The sequence below is a fragment of the Aspergillus fischeri genome, genomic scaffold, assembly GCF_000149645.3.
Source record: "Aspergillus fischeri NRRL 181 1099437636264 genomic scaffold, whole genome shotgun sequence".
Taxonomy (NCBI): Eukaryota; Fungi; Ascomycota; class Eurotiomycetes; order Eurotiales; family Aspergillaceae; genus Aspergillus; species Aspergillus fischeri.
The window spans coordinates 2,997,786-3,021,548 of NW_001509762.1; the positions used below are offsets into that span (position 1 = coordinate 2,997,786).

At 48.1% G+C, this 23,763-nt stretch overlaps 4 protein-coding genes and 3 non-coding genes across 7 annotated transcripts, besides 4 other annotated features; 4 read left to right on the forward strand and 3 right to left on the reverse strand.

The window, feature by feature from the left end:
• Nucleotides 1–507: 507 nt before the first annotated feature.
• Nucleotides 508–2,509, reverse strand: NFIA_082700 (uncharacterized protein; the record flags this gene model as incomplete). The annotated part of the gene is made up of 3 exons (XM_001260218.1): nucleotides 508–954; nucleotides 1,024–2,414; nucleotides 2,470–2,509. 3 exons carry the CDS (start codon nucleotides 2,507–2,509, stop codon nucleotides 508–510), a joined length of 1,878 nt encoding a protein of 625 aa, XP_001260219.1.
• Nucleotides 2,510–3,907: 1,398 nt separating this feature from the next.
• On the forward strand, nucleotides 3,908–4,860 carry NFIA_082710 (TFIIIC subunit 6 family protein; the record flags this gene model as incomplete). Its single annotated transcript, XM_001260219.1, has 2 exons — nucleotides 3,908–4,012; nucleotides 4,087–4,860. 2 exons carry the CDS (start codon nucleotides 3,908–3,910, stop codon nucleotides 4,858–4,860), a joined length of 879 nt encoding a protein of 292 aa, XP_001260220.1.
• A 4,514-nt stretch (nucleotides 4,861–9,374) lies between these two features.
• NFIA_082720 (uncharacterized protein) lies at nucleotides 9,375–10,821 on the reverse strand (the record flags this gene model as incomplete). Its single annotated transcript, XM_001260220.1, has 2 exons — nucleotides 9,375–9,630; nucleotides 10,259–10,821. 2 exons carry the CDS (start codon nucleotides 10,819–10,821, stop codon nucleotides 9,375–9,377), a joined length of 819 nt encoding a protein of 272 aa, XP_001260221.1.
• Nucleotides 10,822–13,408: 2,587 nt separating this feature from the next.
• NFIA_082730 lies at nucleotides 13,409–13,538 on the reverse strand. Its single transcript has one exon. It is a non-coding gene; the product is annotated as a tRNA-Tyr (tRNA).
• A 675-nt stretch (nucleotides 13,539–14,213) lies between these two features.
• NFIA_082740 lies at nucleotides 14,214–14,345 on the forward strand. Its single transcript has one exon. It is a non-coding gene; the product is annotated as a tRNA-Lys (tRNA).
• Nucleotides 14,346–14,795: 450 nt separating this feature from the next.
• NFIA_082750 lies at nucleotides 14,796–14,923 on the forward strand. The gene has a single exon. It is a non-coding gene; the product is annotated as a tRNA-Leu (tRNA).
• Nucleotides 14,924–14,969: 46 nt separating this feature from the next.
• Nucleotides 14,970–14,995: a microsatellite.
• Nucleotides 14,970–14,996: a microsatellite.
• A 4,522-nt stretch (nucleotides 14,997–19,518) lies between these two features.
• Nucleotides 19,519–22,985, forward strand: NFIA_082760 (glutamate dehydrogenase (NAD(+)); the record flags this gene model as incomplete). Its single annotated transcript, XM_001260221.1, has 4 exons — nucleotides 19,519–19,831; nucleotides 19,903–22,733; nucleotides 22,792–22,892; nucleotides 22,949–22,985. 4 exons carry the CDS (start codon nucleotides 19,519–19,521, stop codon nucleotides 22,983–22,985), a joined length of 3,282 nt encoding a protein of 1,093 aa, XP_001260222.1.
• A 371-nt stretch (nucleotides 22,986–23,356) lies between these two features.
• Nucleotides 23,357–23,388: a microsatellite.
• Nucleotides 23,389–23,596: 208 nt separating this feature from the next.
• Nucleotides 23,597–23,763: part of a mobile genetic element that runs on past the window's edge.

The following is a 23,763-nucleotide window of genomic DNA, read 5'->3' on the forward strand; positions in this document are numbered from 1 at the left end:
GGGTTTCCTAGTGATTGAGTGGAATGAGCAATTCATTTTAAAGACAGTGGTACGGGAAATATCTTAGGAATATTTGAGTAAGTCTACCTCTCTAATATTTCGGATATTTCGACTTCGTCCACATCACGTCTTCCGAGTCTATCCCTATAATAATCAACATTCATAAAACCGCAACACCAGTCCCAAAGTGTGGAAATCAGATAAAGCATAAGGGTCCAGTAACTCCACCTTCTGGCTGCAGAAAACTCCGACATCAATATAAAAGGAAATCTTGGGTCTCATCATCCGTCATATGCGTTGTCGTTTCACCGTCTAGCTCCAGCTCCGGGCCTTGACAAGCAACAAGAAAAAACTTGAGGGGTATATGCGATAAATGCAACAGATACAAACACTGAAGCAGGGGATTCCCACGGGGATACGCTAGGTTGTTCACTTGGAACACATTTCAACCAAAACACCGTTTCAGTGCCAACCAGGGCAGCGATGCTTCATTTGAGAATTACCAGATCAGACTGGATTCTCGTGGGGCTGGGGATTCGACAGGCGCTTGGGCCGCATCTTTTCGCCCACCCAATCTTTAATCACACAAGGATCCTCGTCGGGCCCTTGGCACACCTTGCGGCGGTTCAGATGCTTGAACCGCGGGCCCAGGGGACCGTTAACGTAGTGATACTGGCCTGCGAAGCGATACTGTCGATGGTCTCCCAGAGGATAGAACTTATCTCCCCAGTGACCGTTAAAGTAGAACCACTCCGTAGGTGCCAACGGGCTGGCTGTGGAGGCGCGCAACGTGTCATTCACATGATCATACGTATACATGTGCGAATTCAAGAGAGGATCCCAGAGAGGTCCTCGGTCCGTTTGGTCATGAAGAAGTCCCCAGGGTAGAACATACGAATGGACACCAGGAGTGGCATACATGGCATGCGTACCCACTGCGGAATAGATGACTGGCTACACATTGGAAACGATTGATTAGCCTCTAACTCAATCAAAATCACCAGTGTGGGAGTGGCAACTTACCCGTTGTCCGATTTTCTCCACCGCTTCATAACTATATGCCTCGCCCGCGGAATGTGCACTGAAGAAGAGAGCTTTAGGCTTGCCGTTATAGAAACGGACGAGGCAATGCTCCCAGTCGCCGATGTGGTTGCCGAAACGCACGTTCAGAACCACATTTCCGAGGTTGAAACTGTAAAAGAAGAACCAAAAGGCATCGACTATGCCGTTGCCCTTGTCCACGACGAGCAGCACTGCAGGCGCCTCACTTCGGCCTCCGGTCTCTTGCATCTTTATCGGTTCGCCACCGTATCGTTTCCGCAGCTCGTCCCTGACCCTCTCGTCCTGCAGAAGATCCTCTGACTTGGAGTAACCGAGATCCTCCAATGGTAGATTGGCTGCTTCATCTTCCGACATTGATTTGTGGTTCGTGTCATACCATTTTAAGCGGCCCTCGGGTGTATCTCCCGGAATGGCCCCATCCACTCGACCGTCCCAGTCAGACCATGATTCTTCAGAGTGCTCATCTGGCGAAACAGGGATATTCTTTTCTCCTTCCATCCACGGGGGCCGTTCCTCCACATCATCATTACTGGTTAAGAAGACGTAGCGACCATCCTGCCATTGGTTCAGTTGGTCCAAATCCTCCAACGTTGGATGATTATGCTGTGACTGCACCGGCGTGTAGTTTAACATTGGAGTGGTGTGGAACAGGTGCTCTGCGATATCACATGGCCAGAACTGCTCTCTGGAGAATAGATGCACGAGCGGAGCATATTCAAAAACATAGTCCGGTATCTCTCTGAGCGAACGTTCGGCATCATCCCACTGATTCGCCGGATGCTCCTGTTCTCGGAACCAGAAGGACCGCCACGGAGCGGCCTCGTCTTGCGCCAAGACAGAGGCATTGGACTCTGTGAGGGCTTTCCGCTGGCCGAAGCGCGGACCAACCGTGTGGAAATGAGCGGTACCGCAGAGACTCAGCCAGCGACAGGCTTTACGGTCAAACCACGACCGGGAGGATGCGATCCAGCGCTGCTCATCCCTGTCCTCATTGTACCAGATGAATGCGTCCGGATTCAAGGCACGTACTAAGCTATTGATGGAGACATATGCGATCAGTGAAGACAAAACGATAATGGTGCCTTTCGCTTTGCCAATCATCTGCTCCACAGCCAGGGAGACAACCCCGACGTTGGATGTATTTGCTCTAGAAGAAGGATCAGGCACCAAGGGATCAGCCTGATAATTGTGGGCAGTGCTGGTCGACGTGGCCGCTCTGGTAGTAGTAGTAAGGGTAGTAAGGCTTAAGGATGTCCCGATTGGGATTACACGGCCAGGCGCAAGTGAGATCGGGATGGTCAAGGAAGACTCCTCAGAGGGAAATGAGGAAAGATGAGGGTCATGAGAGGTGACTACGGGGCAGAAGACGAGGAGCGTGTACAAAAAAGAGCAGAGAGTCAGGGCAACCAGGCCCGAGGATGGAGGGGACGACACTATAAGAAGGCATTGCCAGGTTAGCAGTGGTCGAGAACAGCTATGACCAGGACCACTACCGACTTGAGTGATGGATCCCGTGCGCAACGACCGAGTCAGGGTAAAAGAAAATAAATGCAAAATAATAGAAATCCGAACTCATGGGCAGAAAGGGAAAGACAAAAGCTAGGGATCATCCAGTCAGAAGGAGGGACCGGGTATAACGGAAGGGGATTAGATAATTATGAGGGCCATGGGTGTGAATATAACAGACATAGATGAAAAAAAAAAAAAGTGTAAAAGGAACAAACATCATCATTCTTCAACAGAGAACGTGAGAGCAGCAAAAAGTGACGGATTCATGTAGACGGTGGATAGCTCCTTGCTTCCGCGCAGAGCCGGATTGACGATGTGTGCCAATGATGATGCAGGCGGACAGGGGAGGACAAGAAGAGCAAATCGGATCGGCAAGCAGGCAAGTATGAACCGAACAGGGAACATGAACATGAAGATGATCGAATCAACAGATGGATCTGGACGGAGGTGCATGGGGTTGTCTCTGAGCGGAAGACGACGGATATGGATAACACCATCGGTGATCTTCCGTAGGGCAGAGCATTATTAATTGTTTGATTGCCTGGTATTGCAGATGGATCTTGATGGAAACACGGGAACAATTGATGACAACAGATGATGATGATGATGATAAATACGAGCAGCTTACTTTTTGTGGATTGTTACTGTGTTACTGTTGACTTTTGGCTGATATGGAGGGGTAAGACGAGGTAGTGTAGACAAGATGGGATGGATGAAACCGGGGATTGGAATGATGGAGGATGATGGAAGAAAGAATGCAGCCCGAAAGGATGAAATCACCAGGGACGATCCAAACTGAAGGAATTAAATTAAGTTGATCTTTGCAGACTGACAAGCACAGGGAAGATCATCATGACTGTGTTCGTACAACACTATATTCAGACAACAGTAGTAGAGAGGAACCTTAAGAAAGATGTATCTGTTTGTTGTCAGTAGTCTAGTATCTTACCATGGGTCAGCCCTGTGGAAATCAAACATCGTCATCAATAATCCCTGTTCCTCAGTCCTCGCCCTCAGTCTTCTTCAGTCATTAGCATAACAGGAGTTAAATAACAAGTCAGCGACCGCCTGGTTCCCAGTCCCAGTCCCCACAAGGTATTATCCAGCGGCTGCAGTGGAGTTTCTGCCCGCCGCCTTCTTCCGTTATCCCTTCGTTAGGGGAAAGAAAAAAACGGGTCTCGAGCACTAAGGTAGCTATCAATCTATCTATCTAGAGGGGCACTGTGACTCTCAATCCAAATTTTGATTTCAACGGGGTTGATCATTTGAACTTTGAACTAGCTAGTCGTCCTTTCCAGCTAGCTATTTATGCCCAATGATCCTACCGGTCTAAATCATGCAGTCTCATTCCGAGCCGATATTGGTCTTGGACCCGGCCATGTTGACAGATGAGGATCATGACTCCGACTACGAATATGAATACCACCATGTCGACACCGAGGTATGATTGACTGCTTGTTCCTTTCACTCTTTCTAGACGTTCGCTTGAGCTTAATTTGTTTCCCGTACGGTCAGACCTTCTACCTCAATCTCGACCTTACCTCCCTTCACGGCCCCATTCGTCCTCCCCGACGCCGTGACCCCGCTTCGTCTTCTGGCGCAGTTTCGACTACCCTGACCCCGACCGATGACCATGAACCGGCCATTGACAGCACCGAGCCTGACAATGCTCCCTCAGAGCGCGTCCAAATCCTAGGCCTTCACACCACCAACCCAATAGTCTCGTACCAAAATCAAATCTTCAGTTGCGCATGGGCAGACCAGATCGGGACAGAGCTGCTCTTCACTCGTCCAGAGACCGGTCACGAACCTGACCTAGAGTCTGCATTGCCGCAGATCTCTCCGTTGAGGAGCGGTAAGGATTTTGACCTCATTGCCGCCAACAGCGTCAAAATTCTCGGTCGCAAAGCGAATCTGATCTCCAGTTCTGGCTCAGGGTCAACTCAGGAGCCCTCCATACAAACAACCGAAACGGCAAACGTGATTCGCAAGACGGGACCGCAGTCGAATCAAGCTCGATTCCTGGAACGGCTGATGCACATCAAGAGGCAAAGAGGTGAAACAGACACTGTGCGCACTGTCTTCAGTACGAAACGTACCCAGAATCTGGAGGATCGACTACGAGGCTGGGCTCGCACGGAGGAGGAACTTGCAGAGGTCCAGCGGCTTAGCGAAGCTGCGAGTCGAGGAGATACCGTGGCGTTGACCGCGCTGGAAGAGCTCTACACTGAAATTAATGGCCAGAAATTTGGGCCGGGGATGTCGGACGAACCGACCCAGCCCCGTTGATGTGCCTATAAAGTTAGCCTTTGTTATTCACCAGTAACCTGCGAGGTCTACTTGAAGCGACTGCAGCGTGCCATTGAAGTCGTATGGACGACTGTTTGGCACAATACCGCGATGCAGCTCGCCAGCATCAAAATCGATCCGCCATGTGGTCGCTCGAGGCAGTTCAAGTCTCGGTCGAGGATGAAGAATCTGGCCGGTAACGTACTCGGTTGAACCACAGAGGCACTTTCCGACCTTGCTATGCAGGGCGCAATGGTTGAACGGTAACTGCTGGGCCTTGGATCGAGTCAGAACCTACATAATACTCTTTGGTTGCTCTCGCCGCATTCTCAACTGAGCTGGGCCAACTTGCCATATGCTTGTCCTGTCTATTGATCCTGGCGAAGAATTGAACCGAAAGAGCCCACGCCATCGTGATAATGCTCACGTGCGATGTGTAACTGAATTCCATCGTCTTGTGGAACAGAACTGTGTCTACAGCAACCCTTCCACTAACTGATATGCCAAGCGCAATCTAGTCCGTGGATGCATCCTATGAGACGGAGGGAATGAAGCTAAAAGATGTGATTATGAAGACTCGCTAGCTAGTCGATATTATATCACATGGTAAACGACTCGCAACGCCATGAAGATCCGAAAGCAAATCAATAAATAAGATGACAAGTCAATACCTGCTTTTCCAAACCGAAACAATCCCTAATGTACTCTGACAGAACCACCGAGGAACAGATGAGGGCTCGCTGAAAAAAAAAAAAGGGCAAGGGAAAACAAAAAATTGAACAACCTAAAAGCCGGCTCCATAAAACAGAAGAAGAATCAAAGTCACAATGCAAGATATATGGTACTTCGTCGCAGACAAGGCAGCAGCCGGTAACGACGGTCAAGCTCGTTTACCCTCTCTCCCCCAGAAACAATGTGTTGTTCTTGACTCGACGGGCGACGGGGGGGGAGGAGGGGGATACTCCAGCGCCCCGTGAGGATGCGAGTCGAGATGGATAGATTTGGGCCCGTCGGCGGACGCGAGGATCGCGCGGGAGATGTCCTGGGTGAAGGTCGAGGGTGTCACGAGGGTAGGACGGGAGGGAGGGTGTGAAGGGATTGGAGAGGCCATTGCGACTGATACTTGTGGTTGAATTGTTTTTGGGAATGTGACGGTGACCCAGGTGAGCGCGAGAGTCCGATGCGAAGATACTGAGGTAGAAGTACGATTGGGAAGAATGGGCTGAGCTGGCTGGACGAAGCTGTATAAATCTATATAGACAGGATACCCTTGTTAGCTACCTTTATTCCGAGAGAGCTGCCTCCGAGAATCCCCGATGAAGGGAGTAAGGCCGAAACAGAATGAGGAGAACAGCTCCATCGCCGAATGCCATGTGATGTAATCTTTGAGTCTTTGGAGAAGGCGAATCGCTCGTGAAGATCCTTCATCGGGGACAGGGAAGAGAAAAAACAAATGGAGAAAAAGCTTACCTGGACTGGGTGTACGTACGCTGGAGGATTATCCCGATGATGTAATGATATACAAGGTCATCGGCAAGGTCGAAAGGCTGCTGGGTTGTACAAGCAGCGTGGGATGGGCTAAGCGAGAGAATATGGTAATCTCAGGTCACAGCAGCAGATGTATGACAAAAGATATTGATATTGTATGGAGAGACAGTACAGAGAGCTGAGGGTACTCAGGGCTCTGGATACAACACTAGAGAGTGGTAACAAGTGGCTAGCTGTAAGCGAGTGAGCTGTCCAGGGGAAGGGCCAGAGTATATAGAGATTGTGGTAGTATGCTCTGGAAAACTGGAGGAAGCAGCAGAGATAGAAACGTAAAAGAATGATCAAGCACCTAAAGGACCTAGGGAGACATCCAGCCGATATAAATGAGGATTGGATTGGGGGCCCCGGCCAGGAGCTAGTTAGTGTACATTGCTAAAGCATCCAGTCAAACATCCATAGATCATTTTAATCGTATCGGACAAATATTAGGCAGTATTATTATTATTGTTGTTATTTTTTCCCCAGTCAGATATCCCCATCACCCTTTTGTCGTGTCCATCGCCTAGTCTAGGTCCCAGGCAAATGTTTGGCTGTTAGGGATCATCATCGCCCTAAAGGGATCAGGGTGTCTTCCTCAAAGTACGATGGGCGTTCGCCCTGCCTTTCTGGCATTTATTTGAATGAGGGTTTCATCCCAGACCTAGGGACCAGAGAGTACTGGACTAGAAGTAGTGTAACCGTGTCGTTGGTCGGTTGGGTATCCAGGCGGACTAGTGTACGTTGCGCATGCTTGCCACGACGGACGGAAGGGCGGGAACGTAACCCGGGGGAAACCTATTGTGCTCCGGGGGAAAAAGCAAGGCCACCTCTGGGGAGTGAGGTGGCTCTGGTGGTGGGAGAATTAGGAACAAAGGGGGTAAGATTGGGGATCATGCAAGTAACCTGAATACCTGATAGGCAAGCGAACAGCCGGTGGATAAAGGAGAATTTCTGCTGGAGAAAGTATGGAGATTAGAGGTGCATACGTGTGCATTTGATGGAGACTGTGGGGGTGAAAGCCTTGAAGGAGCTGCCAAGTCTCCCACAATTGCCAAAAGCTAGGCATAGTACATCTTCCTACTGTAAGGAGCAAAGGGAGAATTCGAAAGGGCCACCGGGAGGCCGGGACAGATCAAGTCAGGGATTTCTGCGACGGATATGGATCGTTACTGATACTTATTCAGGAAAGGGGGTGATCATACGGTGGAGGTAATGTTCATTCAGATTTGTCTGAGCATTAAGTACTACTGTAGTGGCAGACATGTCACACTTTATGCCTTGACTGGGTATCTGCTTATTATTTGTCTCAAAGGTACGAGAGGCAGAAACATGCACTGCTCCCTTACGGTCAAAATCAGGCAGAAAACATGCCAACCTACTTCTTTGAGAGTAGCCTGCCATACCGGCAAAGAGGGAAGAGAAAGTAACCGAAATTCTTTGTCAGTGAATAGGTGGAAGATGTAACCATCCTTGAAGCTAAACCGTATTGATGTTAATTCTCGAAATTCCGGGGAAGCTCCGTAAGGGATCCATATTAAAGACAGCTATATCCAATAGACCACCACAACTATGCATTCATATAAGTCCTTACGCAGGAGGCGGCGATCGGCTTGAAGCTAACCAAACTGTCGGAGAGGTATCTAGGAGCTGCTGCATTTGCCTAGAACTTTGATGGAAGAATTCAAGAATCCAATACTCCGTAGGCTAAACTAGACTAGTCTGGATAGTGCCAGTCTTCCGGAGTTACCCCTAAGGGAATGACTCCAGACCACGCCGTAAGGAAGATGATTTCCTGCTCCAAGCTGATCCTTTGGAGTCTCTCCTGTAGTAGACATTAATCGAATCCATTGAATCTTCGATATTCTCTGGGAACCTGGTAGAAACGGGGTTATTGAATTATCGTTACTTACCATGTGTTTATTACATTAAGGGGCATCAAATGCTTCAGCTATGGCTTACGTTCAACAACTCTGCTACAGGGTCTAGGTTTCGGAGTATAACTTCGAGCTATGTTAATACTACTATTTTAAGTACGGAGTACAGCTAACTAAATGGGAAGCCTGTTCGTCATACCCTGTGGCCGCATACTGGAGTGCAACTAAATTAGAAATATAGATTCGGTACTCGAAAATGGCAAATGAGTGCGGAACACTGCTTCAGGATACTGGAGCAACTCTACGGAAGACCGCGTGGGAGGAAGGACCATCTCTGTCTCCAGAAGATTAGCACCCATATCTACTCCGTAACGCCATACAGTATCCAACACGACCGCTGAACAAAGAAATGGATTATTGGTCTAATCATATACCAAGGTTATGATTGAATGTAGGCACTCTTATCCTAATAATCTAGTGATATCAATGATCCAATGATTGTATCTTTTATCCACCAAAGTTATCAGAAGCAGAATCTTCTGTATCTACTGTCACATTACGAGGTTGCCGCATACCCCATCGGGCAAAAAAGACGAAACATTCCCGAAGGGGACATGGCCCGAGAGGTCAATCCAGTATCCACAAACTAGTCTAACAATGATTCTTTCCGGATTTCTAGAAGCTGGTTGAAACACGTAAAAGTATAAACTCAACGGAGGCATCAGATTATGCAAATGGGTCAGAGAGATGACAGTAGCGTATCACAATGACTGGGGCACCAATGCAGGTGATCGATGCAGGAGTATTTGAGTATGTATCTTGAGACTAGGTGATAGCAACCTAGTGCGAAAGAAGTTGACGAACGATGAGGACAGTAACGGCAGGACATGGGCCCCGGCTATTCATCATGGGCTATTCTAAAGGCTGGAGATACTCATACCCACTCATTTACCTATCGGATCTCTCACTTTGTTCTGATTTAGCGCTGATCAGCACGAGTCAATGGTCGTGAGGAGTCTGAACTGATCATTAACCATCATTCCGACGTCCGTCCAGATAACTGGCGTCCAGCTAAGACGGCGAATCATTACAGTCCAACTCTCTCATCAATACTTAACATGATGGGTGTGCGCTCCTTGGCCATAAAAGTTGTATTCGAAACTCCGTACCCGCAATCTTGACATCCTTCCCTTCTCTCTGAATCCTTTCACGGTCTCGAGCCTGGATCTTCTTCTTCTCCGAGATCCGACAGAGATGTGCCAGGTTCTTCATCATCTGAGATGTTTTGTGGGTGTGCAGAAGGTCACGAGTCCATGCTCTGACGATGCTAATTCGAGGGTGTTTACGAACGAGGGGTTGCTCGAGGAAGCTACAAAAATCGTCAGCTTTGAGTGACATTTGCAGCTTGGACGAAAGGGTAATCTCACTCTCTGAAATGTGTCCAGATATTATCCCTTCTTGATGGCCATTTCTCTGGGATCCCGATAAACAGCAACCCTCCGTCCGGCCAGTGTTGCTGAAGACACATCCACAAAAGCCACGTCTCGTCTGCTGGACTCGGTGGCCTTTTGTACGGTGCCAATTTTTCGCCTGTCCAGTTCCATCGTATCAACTCCAAACCTTCCCCGATGAAGTAACTATCTGGAAGACAATCTTGCTCGTCGTTGGCCAGCGAAGCTAGGACTGTAATCGGTTGCGGGGAAGTGGTTTCCTTCCAACTGTAGCCTGTCTCAAATTCCCAGAGTCTAACTAGTTGCTCCCCCAAGTTTGGAGTGTCTTGACAACTGGGGAGTCGGTGGACAGGGAACGTGACTGTATTTTCTGACCCCAATGCCCCTCCGTGCACCAAACATGAGTCGCCATTACTATCACGAAGGTCTATTCCGTCTTTTGTACTGAGTCCTAGGTCAGATGCTGTAGTTTTCTTTCTTTTTCCGCATGTAAATTGTCACAGTAGAAGGGGAACCCACAAAAACAAGTACTTCCTTCTAGCGTACGTCTCGTTTTGACTGGATTTAGGAGCGCGCAGTACGAATTTATAGTTGACTCCCAAAGGGCTTGCCCAATGAAGAGCAAGCGACCGATTTTTCCAAAGAAATACCTCTCTCCCGTTTAACTGCGCCTGATACAACGGCTTGTATCGCGACAGAACAGCTACAGACAAGCTGCTATGGATGGGTTCATCGTGCATTTGCTGCCATAGCCACTGATCAGTCGACAACTCGAGCGTGAGGGTTTCGAGTACGTCCTTAGAGGAGGCCCATTTCTGACGTGAATCAATGACACGGGTAAGATTTTCACGCAGGCGGTCACCCAGGCTCAATCCTTTGAGAAACTGCAAAATGGATACACGTGGACCAACAGTGGTCGAAAAAGATTCGTCTTCGTATACCTGCCATACTGCTTGGGCCATGGCATGAACAAAAAAAGATGTCCCTTCTTCTAGATGATTAGCCCATGTGAACCAATCTTGGGCCCTGTCGCGGTTGATGTGTACGTGGAGCTCTGGTATATCCATAATCCATAAGCGGTAGACTTGTTGCCTTCGTCTTGTGGACATGCTGCCGTCTACCGCATAGCCGCTGTATATGTACCGATCCTGTGAAATGTGAATGACCAACGTCATAAATAGAAAGAGTGTGCACGTACTACGTCTTTTCGCGTCGCTACCGCAGTGGCGATTCTATCATTTGAGGTCGGCCAGGTCATTCCAGGTGTCGGTCTCTCAGACTACAGGCTTGCTTTAAGATTGTTGAACTTTGTCCAGAAACCTTGATCACGCAGGATACTCTCGACGTTTGCTTTGATAAACTCACACCAATCATGCCGATCCGTTGCGTCAAACTTCGCCATTGAATCCAGTGTCACATTGATGGTAAGTAGCAAGACCCAAAGTGTCATGTCAAAGACTTTGAGGAAAACAGCTGGCTTGATTGAGTATCGTCCTTGACCCGGATGAAAACATGGAATCTGTATGCAGCATAGCCCTTCCGCTGGGTGCACAAGCTTTAAATTACCAACCCGAGTCCAAAAATCGGAAGCGCTGCCTTGTGACCTTTCAAAGCCCGAGGCTATAAGTGATGAAGGCTTGACTGAGAATGTCAGCATGATTAATGGCTTTGCCAACCCAATGTATTGCTTCAGAAAGCCAGCCGCTGCTTGTAGATTACTCCCCTCTGCCTTGTGCCATGGACATAAATCCACAAATGGAAAAGCACCGGCGTCAATGAGATCGCTTAGGGCATACTCAACACAGTTTGTCGATTGCTCCCACTGCCAGAGCCTTGACAGAAAAGATTTTATCAGGGTCGCTGAGCTGCTGTATCCAGTATAAAATGCTTCGGCCGTTCTATAGCTGCCATGGCTAATCCCGGCTCCAACGGTGAGCATAAGTACATACTTGCCCTCAAACAGAGAGGGTGTTGCCTGTTTGACCATCATATGCTTGAGGAGGTCAGGAAATTCATGACATCTGTTCCGCCAAACTGACACCACTTGCTTGTGCTCTCTTGCGTATCTTTGAATTTCGTTGCCCCAAGCTATGAGGGACATCGGCGCGGGGCGTTTATGAAACTTGGAAGGACTCATGCGAGAGATAGTGTCGGTAGCAAGGGCCACGAATGCCTGGCGATATGATGGACTAGGGTCAAACTGCCAGTCAACGAAGTCAGTCATCGCTTGATTCAACAAGTAGGGCAGGCCCAGTAATGCTATTGCTGCCTGCTCACTGATTCTGTTATATTTAGACACTTCGCGCAGTCCCTTGAGCTGTCTGGCTGGAAATACATGGATCATTGCTGAGTCTATCACCATTGGGTAATTCTTCTCTAGGGTGGAGAGGAATCTAGCCAGAAACCCAGTTTTCCGTATAAGTAAGTCCTCTCGGTGTCGTCGGAGAGCCTCTCGAGTCGTTCTCCCCACATATCTCACAAAAACCAGCTCCTGGGGTCGCATCATTTCTATACTCCTCAGCCACGCAGTCGCCTTTGCATATTGTAGACCGGTTCCATGGAACTCTGCAATAATGTCGATTAGTTGAACCACGGTCAGTTGAAATGAACGGATATAGACAAAGGTTTGCCGACTGCCTTTGTCGGGCTGCGTTCTCTCCATTGCCGTCCTTAGCCCAAGCATGTCTAGAAGCATCTGATCTGAGACTTTGAGAGGTGTGTGAATAAGGACCTTCCAGTCTTTCGCATAAGCATCGTTCTTTGGAAGGCAGTGCTCGAGCATCAATGCCGGAATGCCCTCTGTGGATACTCCATGCCTGGCAAGGCGATCAATGATAATCCGACGGATGTCTCGCCGCAAACCACGTACGTCTTTTATATGCAGTAGATCGGAGTCATCCTGCGAGTGATTCCGCTTCGTTGCGACAAAGGGAGGGCCTTGTGATAGAATATGGAGATAGTCGTCGCGATGTTGTTCCATTTGGGATATTGTGAGAGTACCTCCCATGGGGAACTCTTGTCTAGGCGAAAGAAGATTTTGCTGGATATATCTCGTAGGAGAAGGTGACATGAGCTTCTGTTCCTGTATTTCCCACCTCAGGGCATGGGGGTCCTGGTGTTGACAGTGAACAGTTCTGTATTCGCAAGGCCTACTTGCCTATAATGACCGCCAAATAGTGGAAGAACCCGTTAACAGTACCAGGAATCTGCTTTCAGGCACAAGGTAAATGTGAATACTACCTAACATACTATTGGCATTCATCCAGCAGTGGCCATTAGTTCCATAGATGTGTATTAATTATATGTTGCTCTCCTAGATACTCTAGAAACCACCAATTGAGGACGTTTATATGGAAAACGGACGCTTGTTGAAAAAAATTATAATGTATTATTAGTCTATTTCTCTTTATTTTCAGACCAGATATTCTAGGTGTGTGTGAGCCAAGTTGCAGCCTGTTGATACAGTATAGGCCGTAGTATGGTGGGGACCGTCAGGTGTATATAGTTATATGCCAGCGGAGGAAGTTATATATTCGAGCCGAGAACTGTCGAAAGCATGGTCCTTTGCATGACGGAATTATAATCGCATAGATACTTTGCTACATTGTATGAGTGTTGTGTCTTTATTTGCCAATAAAATAAAAGACATAAAAAGGTTGATTAAACGATTACACGGAGGGAAAAAAAAAAAGAAAGTGAGGCTGACCCGACTTGAACGGATAACCTTAAGATCTGGAGTCTCTGTGGAAATTTGTTAGAACAAGTTGATTGACTTATGTAAGACTGTTATAGACATACCACGCGCTACCAATTACGCCACAGCCCCTTAAGGTGACAAATATGGGCTCCGATTTAACTTATAGCGCAGTCCAGAATTGTATAGCCCAATCTATAGGAATGTCCAACATGAGTATATGTAACCTCTAAAAAGTACACAATGATCAATATGAAGTTGCCCAATTGGAGAGACCTACAATTCTCCCGTATATGCGCTGCGCATATCAATTAACATACAAGTGACCTAGCTGCCCTTACTCTCCTAAGGAAGAGAATGGAGTGCTGCGACCACCTTATGCTTGGTGTGGAATGTTCATTGAGACACGTTGATATCTTAATGGACCTAATCTTCTGACTATATCATGCCCCGACCACTACATAACTTTTTAAGCAGCCATATAACTGTTTATGTTAAGAGCAAGCCTGTGTTGTCTCGGCTGCTGTCAGATAAAACTAGACCAGCTGATTCGGACAGTGAATGATCCAAAATCATAATTGCTTATATATGATCTCAGTGTCTCTTATATAATAGTAAACCTGATTCGACAAGGAGGAGTTAGCAGTAAGTTGGTCGACAATGTACCTCATGCTTTTCGCACGACTGCATATGTAACACCCTGCGCAGCGGCAGTAGAGGTCTAGCTTATGGAGAGCTATCAGCAACGCTTAGCTAGATATGCTGCCTGTCACACAATCCATAAAACCAAAATGCGTATATACCTCCGGGGCTGTGGCGTAATTGGTAGCGCGTGGTATGTTTTATCAAGAGTCTTACATAAGTTAATTAACTTGTTCTAACAAATCTCCACAGAGACTCCAGATCTTAAGGTTATCCGTTCAAGTCGGGTCAGCCTCATGCCGTCTTTTTTTGCTCTGTTTGTGTGGTTCCAAGCGAGGACCGTTGACGCAGTAAATATATTGAAGCACCAACGGGAAGATCTGCATATTTTTTGGTCCTCGGAATGCTGCAAGATGTACAAGTGCTTTAGGTTTGAGACTCGTGACCAGCACCGGTTCACCCCAAGCGAGGTCTGCCGAGCGCTTCAGATGACATTGTCTGAACTCGGTATAAGATGCCAGGATATTGGATACTCCGTAAAGGGGTAGGATTGTTACAGGCCGAACATTCCAACCCACCTTAAGAACTCATTGTGGGAGGTCATGCTCCGTACAGCGAAGTTTACTTATGATGACTGGCAATGACTGACGGACACGTTCATGTCCAGTCGCCTAAAGTAGATTGATTAGTTGCTTGAGACTTAACTTCGCTACAAGATTTGATGAGCGGGCCAAAAATGCAACCATTGGGGCTGTGGCGTAATTGGTAGCGCGTGGTAAGTTCCAAATTACTCCAAACAGTACAAACAACATTGTCTAACAATGTAACAGAGACTCCAGATCTTAAGGTTATCCGTTCAAGTCGGGTCAGCCTCATCCCATCTTTTTTTCTTTTTACTTTTTTTCTTTTCTCTTTTCTTTCCTCTCTCTCTCTCTCTCTCTCTCTCTCCCACCTCCATCCAGTCTTCCTATTTCTTTCGAATAATCGTATCCTTTAATTCATTTCTACCACGACCATTATCACTGCCGGATCATGGTCAACAATGTGCAATTGGTGATCGATCCATCGGCATGCTGTCATCCCTGTATACTTTCCAGACATACAAAGAGCCCACGACATGAGCTTGGTGGTCGACCTGCGTCCATAACTGACACATTATGAGCAATTTTGGGCATACCGTTATACTGTAAAAAGTGCATTGCGGTCTTCTGCTGGTTACTTTTCGCCTACAGACTAAAATCGACACCAGCCTTGATGAAGTTGAGACATACCGTCTTAAAACGCTAATCGCACTCCCAGGACTCATGTCTACAGAGGCCAGGAAGCATGGAACTCTTCCCTGCTTCTCCTCGACTTCTGTGGCAGCGGCTTCATGCTCACATTGTTTGGCTGACGATGAGTTTTGCCGATATGTCGCGGACCACACAGGCTAGACTGTGATTGTCCTGTAATACTGCCTGGCGCTGCGTACAACGATGCCAAAGACGCATTGAGCTGGGTATAACCTCACCTGGAATGATTTGACACCTCGCAGAGATTCCTATCCAGGTTCAGCGCGGGCGCTGCTCTAGCACTGGCAATACTATCACCTTCGCTCATATGCAGAGCCAAAGGGAGCGATGAATTGCTCATTTGCTCTGTGACGTGACTCTATGACATGACAGACATATCTGTACCCACGACAGCCAAGAATACTGAATTTAGAGATCCGTGGCTGTCGCTGTTATTCATGGATCTAGCATAGTTTCTTACAAATATACTGATCTGCAGCGCAGGATCTGTTATTCTTGAAGAGAGGAGCGTACGAGTAATATTCAGGAGGTGAAAGACCGTATTGTTGTATGTCATCAGATGGACCAAAGTGAACATACGAGGGATAAGGAGGCCGAAGAGGTGGCATATAGGTATGCTGCTGAGATGCTCAAGGTATGAAGAACTATTATCTAGGTGAAAGCAGTTTTTAACCACAGTGGAATTCAGAATCCCAGTTAAGCTTGAGTAAGTGTCAGAAGGGAACCTCCTGGATTGTGCATAATCAGGTGATTTGTATCAAGGAGTAAAGGAATGATCAGATGACACCGATCATTGCTAGTTGACTTTCCCATTCTCTTGCAAGGGATCATGGCTTAGCTGTCTACGAACTATAATGGTCTTAGTGCGGTCCTGGGAGTACCTTGAAGGATCTTTATTTCTGCTAGTAGCTAGCTATAACTTTCTTCTATCTACAGTGATACGGAGTATTACCATTCCGTTGGTGGTCTAGAACATCAAACGTGCATAATGATAATGCTCACAGTAGTTGAAGAGTCTGGTGAGCAACTGTTGAAGAGCAATCGTATTCACCGCCGGTCAGTGGCACCGCTGCCATTAGTACACCGCTGTTCAGCTACGCCTTGCTTTCTTATCTGTGTAGATACTCGGGGCGGGATGAGAAGTAACCCAGTGGCCCTGAGTGCAGGATTGGAGGTTTTCCAGATGGTCAGCTGAAAACGCACTTGCTAGTGATCTTGGCATCTATGCGTTTGATGCATTGATGTTTGTAGCTACGTGGTGTCCAACGAGGGTACTCAACGCAAAAATACTGTAGATACATCAGCAGCTGCTGAATGCACTATTTATCTCCAAAGTTCTGCGCAGAACGAACATGCATGTCAGTAAACAAGTTTCTGTGCTCAACGGTTGTGAGGAGACAGCCCTACAGCTGAACTTGAGCAAACCGCATGTCCGGAATGCAAGGATGTCTGCCCAACAGAATGAGCTCCCAGATACGAGGCTCGCACGATGCTTATATTCAGACCAATGCCAGAAGCACCTTCCACGTTTTCAGCCCAGCCGCTCATGCCATTGTCACCAGATCAAACAACGAACATGCAGTTCGAGTTGTGTGTACGATTTCTGTCGGACTGATTGCGTCCAGCAAAGTGCATACTCAATGATTATTTGGTAACTGCGCAAGGCAAGTGATTCCTCTCCTGCGGTTTGACCCGAACCTTGAGGTCTGAACGCCTGTCCCGCAAGCCTACTCGGCAACACGTCGTTGTATAGCCGAATGACAGTCCCGAAGCGCAAAGCCTCAGATGCCAGGAGTAGTACAAGAGCGACTTCTTCTTACCTCATCACGGGCAACCTACCGGGAAGTGGAGACCGGGATGGGATCATGGGAGAGTCTGGTTGGATCTCGTCCTCCGATCACATCAGACGAACCCCGCAATGTCTTTGAAATTTTCCTTGTTGTTGGGGTATAACTGATCGTATGGGGTAATATGGGGGATGATTGAGCCATTAATTGAATAATGAAAACAATGGAAATTCCGTGCTGCCGATGATGTGATGGAAATAGTCCTGTCTAGAACGAGGATCAGGTTTTAATTTTGACTACTCCGTACTTCGAAATGTAAATCTTCGACAACCGACGGAGTAGACTACTATCACCCCGCAAATTGACTAGGGAGTCTAAGTCAGGTACGGAGTACAGCAAGCGGACGGACTACCCCGCAGTCTCGATGAAAATTCTGTTCGGACGACCTGTTCGGTGGTAGACCATGGAGAAGTCTCCAAGGTCTCCAGGTACTGTGAAGCCTGATTGATCAGTTCTACCGAGTCAGTGTTTCTGCTGTTTTCTACGGATTACTGTAGTGACGTTGATCTCGTAAGGGTGGTCAGAGCGCGGTTGCACTGGGGTATACGGAAGACAGCCGAGTCGAGATATCAACTTCCACATCGATGTCCAGAGTCTTTCAGTAAGAGATGCAGTGGACATGTGCTCCAGCAGACTGTAGGTAAAGGACAAAATAAGAGGTCGTTACCTATCTATATGGCATCTGGGGCCGTACTCAAACTCGACATAGCGCATATAGTTCGCCAACATACTCCTCCGTGCACTGCACTATCAACCTTGGTACTTGATATGAAGCACAACATGTTGCGCAATTTGAGGCATTTTCTCCTGAGGCATTATTACGCAGGAGAAATAGAAGAAATCCAGTCGCATGCAACAATTGCAGACGATGATTTGTGAATACTGGCCACCATGACACATTGAAACCCCATTTAGGAAGATCCAGCCCTACTAAGTGGAGGACGTGACTGGTTCCAGTCAGCTGATGGACTAATTTTTTTCCAGTCTCCTTGTTGAACTGTTGCTTGGACGTCAGGGAGAGCCTGGACCTCAACATTATGCACTGAATCTGGGGAAGGGCTATGCCATTGCCGCTGTTACAATGCTACTATTGAAACATAGGCCTATGAATAGTTCTCCGAGGTGTCACTTGATCTTGAAGATATTGAAAATAAGCAGTGTTTCTCTGATGAATGCGGTAAGGTGTAAATACCTGGTAAGGAAGAGTTACCTAGTTGGATCCTTACCGTACTCACGGTAAGGTCCTCCGTACTGTAAGATACCTAGCCACACATGACGCCAAGTGTCTCCAACGTGCTGAGGCAATTTTTCCAAATTTAGCCCCTTTTATGGCCAATCATCTTGTAACAATGAGGTATTTTCCCCCTTCTGGCCTTCTCTTACCTCATTTGCGCCATTTTCAGTCTTTCCTGTTTTAGGAAATTTGACTGTACCTATCCTACGAGGAGGAACTGTCGTTGACTATGGCATTGTTGTGGAATGAGATGAAGATTGTACCTAGAGTTCAAGAGAGGAAATAGAGAGGACTAAACACTGATACATGTAAGAAAGAGAATGTACTCCCTATAGACAATTCTTCATACGGAGAGTAAGGTAGGTAGGTAGAGATCTTCGTCATAATAACGCCGGCGGAAGTGGAACCCACTAGCAAAAATGAAGTTCAAGGCTTTGCCTCTTTTCCTCACTGCCCCGGACCGGCCCCGTGCCTGGCCGATCGCATAGAGCCGGAAACTTGTATCGAAGGTGTATTCAGATTTCAGGTCAGTCAAGGGACAGTTTGATACTATTCCAAGTGCTGTCTGTATATAAGGAAGCTCTCCCTCCGTTGTTCGGATGCCTGATAGTAATTGATTCTCATAATCATCACCTCATCTCGTCTCTCAAAGTTGGCCTGTCGGTTGCATGGATCACAGGCGACATCTTCCTCTTCCATTCTATCTCCGATAAGCTTCTTTCCCCGGTTGACTGTTAGCCGTGCTTTCGTCATTCCTCCGCCGCAACAGAATATCCTCTCTATCCATCTTTCTTTTCACATATCCCAATTGCTGGATTGACTCATTCCTCTCCAGATCGCTGTCTGTCCTGGTATGTTCCTTGACTGCCTACCTTTTTTTATCTCTCCCGTCGTGCATATCCCGGTTCCTTGCCCGTGCTTGTGTATCCTTCTTATCTATGAAGCTTCCTAACAACGTCCCCTCCCATGAACTTTCTTTTGACTTTTATCTCCTTACTCACCGCTAACACTCTTTAACACCAGCAGTTTTCCTTCACCCCTTTCTCTCCCTTCATCAACCTCTCAGCCCTCCATTGAAAAAGATACAACCACACATCATGGCTTCCCCCGCTTCCACCCCCCCGCATTCAGATGCCCATGTCAATGGCAACGTCCTTCCCACCGCATCAGTTCCCAAGCTCTACGGTAGCAGCGATGGCGCTCAGTCTGGTGCTGGCACCCCAATTGGCTTTCAAAGGTACCCACACAACAAGATTCTCGACCATGTAGCGGGATCGACTGTACGCCATCCATCTCCTCAACCTACTCATCTGGGAATTCCCGGTAGTCCTCTACACCGGGTCCTCTCCGAGGAAGATCCGGGCTACATTGCTGCCAAGTTCGAGGGCAAACAGAAGCAGATGGAACAAGGTATGCATTACTCGCTCTGATAAGGTCAAGCGCAAGATCTGTGCCGCTGATACGGGTTGTTTCGCCTATAGTCATGGACCAATTAGAAGAGAAGGGCTTCTTTCCCAGTGATTTTGTTGTTTCCGAGACCACCTGGTTCTACAACATGCTTGGAATCGACGACACCTACTTCCAAACCGAAACAGTCGACTCTATTGTCACCCAGATTCTGTCTCTTTATGCCGCGAAAGTGGCAGCTTATGCGCGGGATGACAAGAAGCTTGAAATCAGACTGGACAAGGAAGCGGAAGACCACGCTGTCTACATTGATACCAGCAAACCTGGCATCTCGTCTGTCGATGGGCCCCGTTACGAACAAAGAATTGATGCCAAGTATATCAACAACTCGACTCCCGAAAACAGCTACAGAGTTGAGACATTCCGTTCACCAACTCCTCTTCCTGGAGACAGCGAGCAGCAGCTCCGTTGCTACTTTGTCTACAAGTGTCAATTCGCCAACCCCAATCCCAGTCCCAACGAGACGGACATCGAGATCATTGGCGAGAAGAGATTCTTGCAAAAGGCAACTGTCAACACCAAAGCCATCTACCAGGAGATCATCAGCAATGCGGTGAACCGAGCCGGCCCTGTCATTGAGATGTTCGAAATTGAAGGCAGTCGCGAGAAGAGACTGGTTATCGCCTATCGCCAGGGCTCTGCTATGGGTCTGTTCAGCGCGCTCTCCGACTTGTACCACTACTACCGCTTGACCAGCTCTAGGAAGTACCTTGAAAACTTCTCCAACGGCATCACAGTCATCTCTCTCTACCTGCGCCCGCTGAAGAATGCAGAGATCTCCGCCAAGTACCCTCCAATTGAGGCAGCCATTCACCAGATCATCAAGGAGACCTCTCTTCTTTACTGCATTCCTCAGAACCGCTTCCAGCACCACTTCGCCGTTGGCCGCCTGAGTTTGCAGGAGACTATCTACGCTCATTGCGCGTGGGTGTTCGTGCAACAGTTCTTGAACCGTCTCGGCTCGGAATACACCTCTTTGGCTGCCGTGCTTGACGCCAACAACAGCGTCCATCAAGAGTTGCTGTCGAAGATCAAGAAGCGGCTGCGTACTGAAACCTTCACGGCCGACTACATTTTCGAGATCATCAACAAGTACCCGGAGCTGATCCACAAGCTCTACCTGGATTTTGCCAATACCCATTACGTGCAGACTCGCGCCTCGGAGGATGACTTCCTGCCAACGCTCAGCTACCTGCGCTTGCAGGTCGACGAAGTCCTGGACAGCACTAGACTGAAGCAGCTCATTTCCAGCACCGTTGCTAACGAGCACGACGAAATGGTCATGAGCGCCTTCCGGGTATTCAACACCTCCATTCTGAAGACCAACTTCTTCACGCCAACGAAGGTGGCTCTCAGCTTCCGACTGAACCCTGATTTCCTGCCCGAACATGAGTACCCACAGCGTCTGTACGGCATGTTCCTTGTGATCAGCTCCGAGTTCCGCGGATTCCACCTGCGTTTCCGCGACATTGCTCGAGGTGGTATCCGTATTGTCAAGAGTCGTAACAAGGAAGCTTACAGCATCAATGCGCGCTCCCTGTTCGATGAAAACTACAATTTGGCAAACACGCAGCAGCGCAAGAACAAGGATATTCCGGAAGGAGGTGCTAAGGGTGTCATTCTGCTGGATGTAAACCATCAGGACAAGGCTCGTGTCGCCTTTGAAAAGTACATCGACAGCATTCTGGATCTCCTGTTGCCGCCAGCCAGCCCGGGCATCAAGGACCCCATCGTTGATCTACATGGCAAGGATGAGATTCTGTTCATGGGCCCCGACGAGAACACGGCAGAGTTGGTCGATTGGGCCACTGAACATGCGCGCAACCGTGGCGCTCCGTGGTGGAAGTCCTTCTTCACGGGCAAGAGCCCCAGGTTAGGTGGTATTCCTCACGATACCTACGGTATGACTACCCTTTCAGTGCGCCAGTATGTACTAGGTATCTACCGCAAACTGGGCATCGATCCCTCCAACATTCGCAAACTCCAGACTGGCGGTCCCGACGGTGATCTGGGATCCAACGAAATTTTGCTTGCCAACGAAAAGTACACCGCCATTGTTGATGGTTCCGGTGTGATTGTCGACCCTCACGGTCTGGATCACCAGGAGCTTATCCGACTGGCTAAGAAGCGAGTCACTATCTCCGAATTTGATCTGTCGAAATTGTCTCCTGAGGGCTACCGCGTCCTGGTGGATGAGAGCGACGTCAAGCTTCCCAGCGGCGAGGTCGTGCGCAATGGAATGCTGTTCCGCAACACCTTCCACTTGCGCTCCGACCAGCATTACGACATGTTTGTGCCTTGCGGTGGACGGCCTGAGTCCATCGACTTGTCCACTGTTGGAAAGCTCATTCAAAATGGCAAGTCTGTCATTCCGTACATCGTCGAGGGTGCCAATCTGTTCATCACCCAGGACAGCAAGTTGCGCCTTGAACGCGCCGGATGCATCCTGTTCAAGGATGCTTCGGCTAACAAGGGTGGTGTGACATCGTCATCGCTGGAAGTTCTGGCCTCGCTCTCGTTTGACGACAAGGAGTTTGTCGAGAACATGTGCATCCGAGAAGACGGCACCGTACCACAGTTCTACAGCGACTACGTCAAGCAAGTGCAGGAGATCATCAAGTCCAACGCCACACTGGAATTTGAGGCGATCTGGCGCGAGCATGAGCAGACTGGCATTTTGCGCAGCGTGTTGAGTGATCGACTCAGCGTTGCCATTACGCAGCTGGATGAGGAGTTGCAAAAGACAAACCTGTGGGATAGTGTAGAGCTCCGCCGCTCTGTCTTGAGCGATGCCCTTCCCAATCTTCTCCTGGACAAGATTGGTCTGGACACCATTCTTCATCGGGTGCGTTTTTCCCCCACTCTGTTACGCTGAAGCGAGAAACTGACAGACTTTTGGATAGGTTCCGGAGAACTATCTGCGCGCTATCTTCGGCAGCTACCTTGCGAGCCGATTCGTATACAAGTACGGTAGCAGTCCTAGCCAGTTCTCATTCTTTGACTTGTGAGTCGTCCCCTTGCTATGCTTGTTCTTATGCTGGATCTAACTACATACCACAGCATGACCCAACGGCTTGCCGCAGTTAAGCTCTCATAATATATAGTTAGACAAGGACGCTCGAGTGCTCTCTAGATTCATGATTTTGCATTTGCCGGGGGTTCAAAAAGACTGCAAAGGCGGTTCTTCACACATTAATATTGACATTGCATGGGAACATGGGCTGAGTAAAAAGGTTATGAGTAATTGATGAATAGCAGATCTTTTTCTTTCACCTTTTCTTTTCTTTTCTTTAGGATGGTTTGGAGTAGCAGTATTACCGTCTCACACAACCATGTTAGAAGCAAGGATGGCGTGAAGGAGAATCTCCTTCATTTCCTCTTTTGGCTGGACTCGTTTACTCCTCCCTCACTGCAGAGTCAATCAACCACCCCAACTAATCATCTTAGTCATCGAGAGTAACGTAATCGGTAAGCGAGTCGGCCATGTAAGCGAGTCGGCCACCCGGTCAAGGCATATCCTAGAATTCTGATTTACATACAAAAAAGGAAGTTATTCCACGTTAATCTAACCATTAAAACGCGCTGAATTCAGGCAGCTACTCGATTAGGACATCTTGTACGTATATGTCCTAAAACACCACACATACTGCACCGAGGTGGTGCCCGACGGCGTGGTTGATCATCTCCAGGCCCTGTATCACCAGCTGCTTCCTCTAAGGCCTGAACATGGTTGAATGCCTCAAGTGCTTCCTGGATTGTGAAGCCATTCAAACCATTCATTTGGTGTTGGTTACGCTTCTGCTTATTCTTTCGTCTCTCAATGGCCTGGTGAAGTTGAAGGTTTTCATGTTCAAGAAGAATAGCACGGTTCAAGG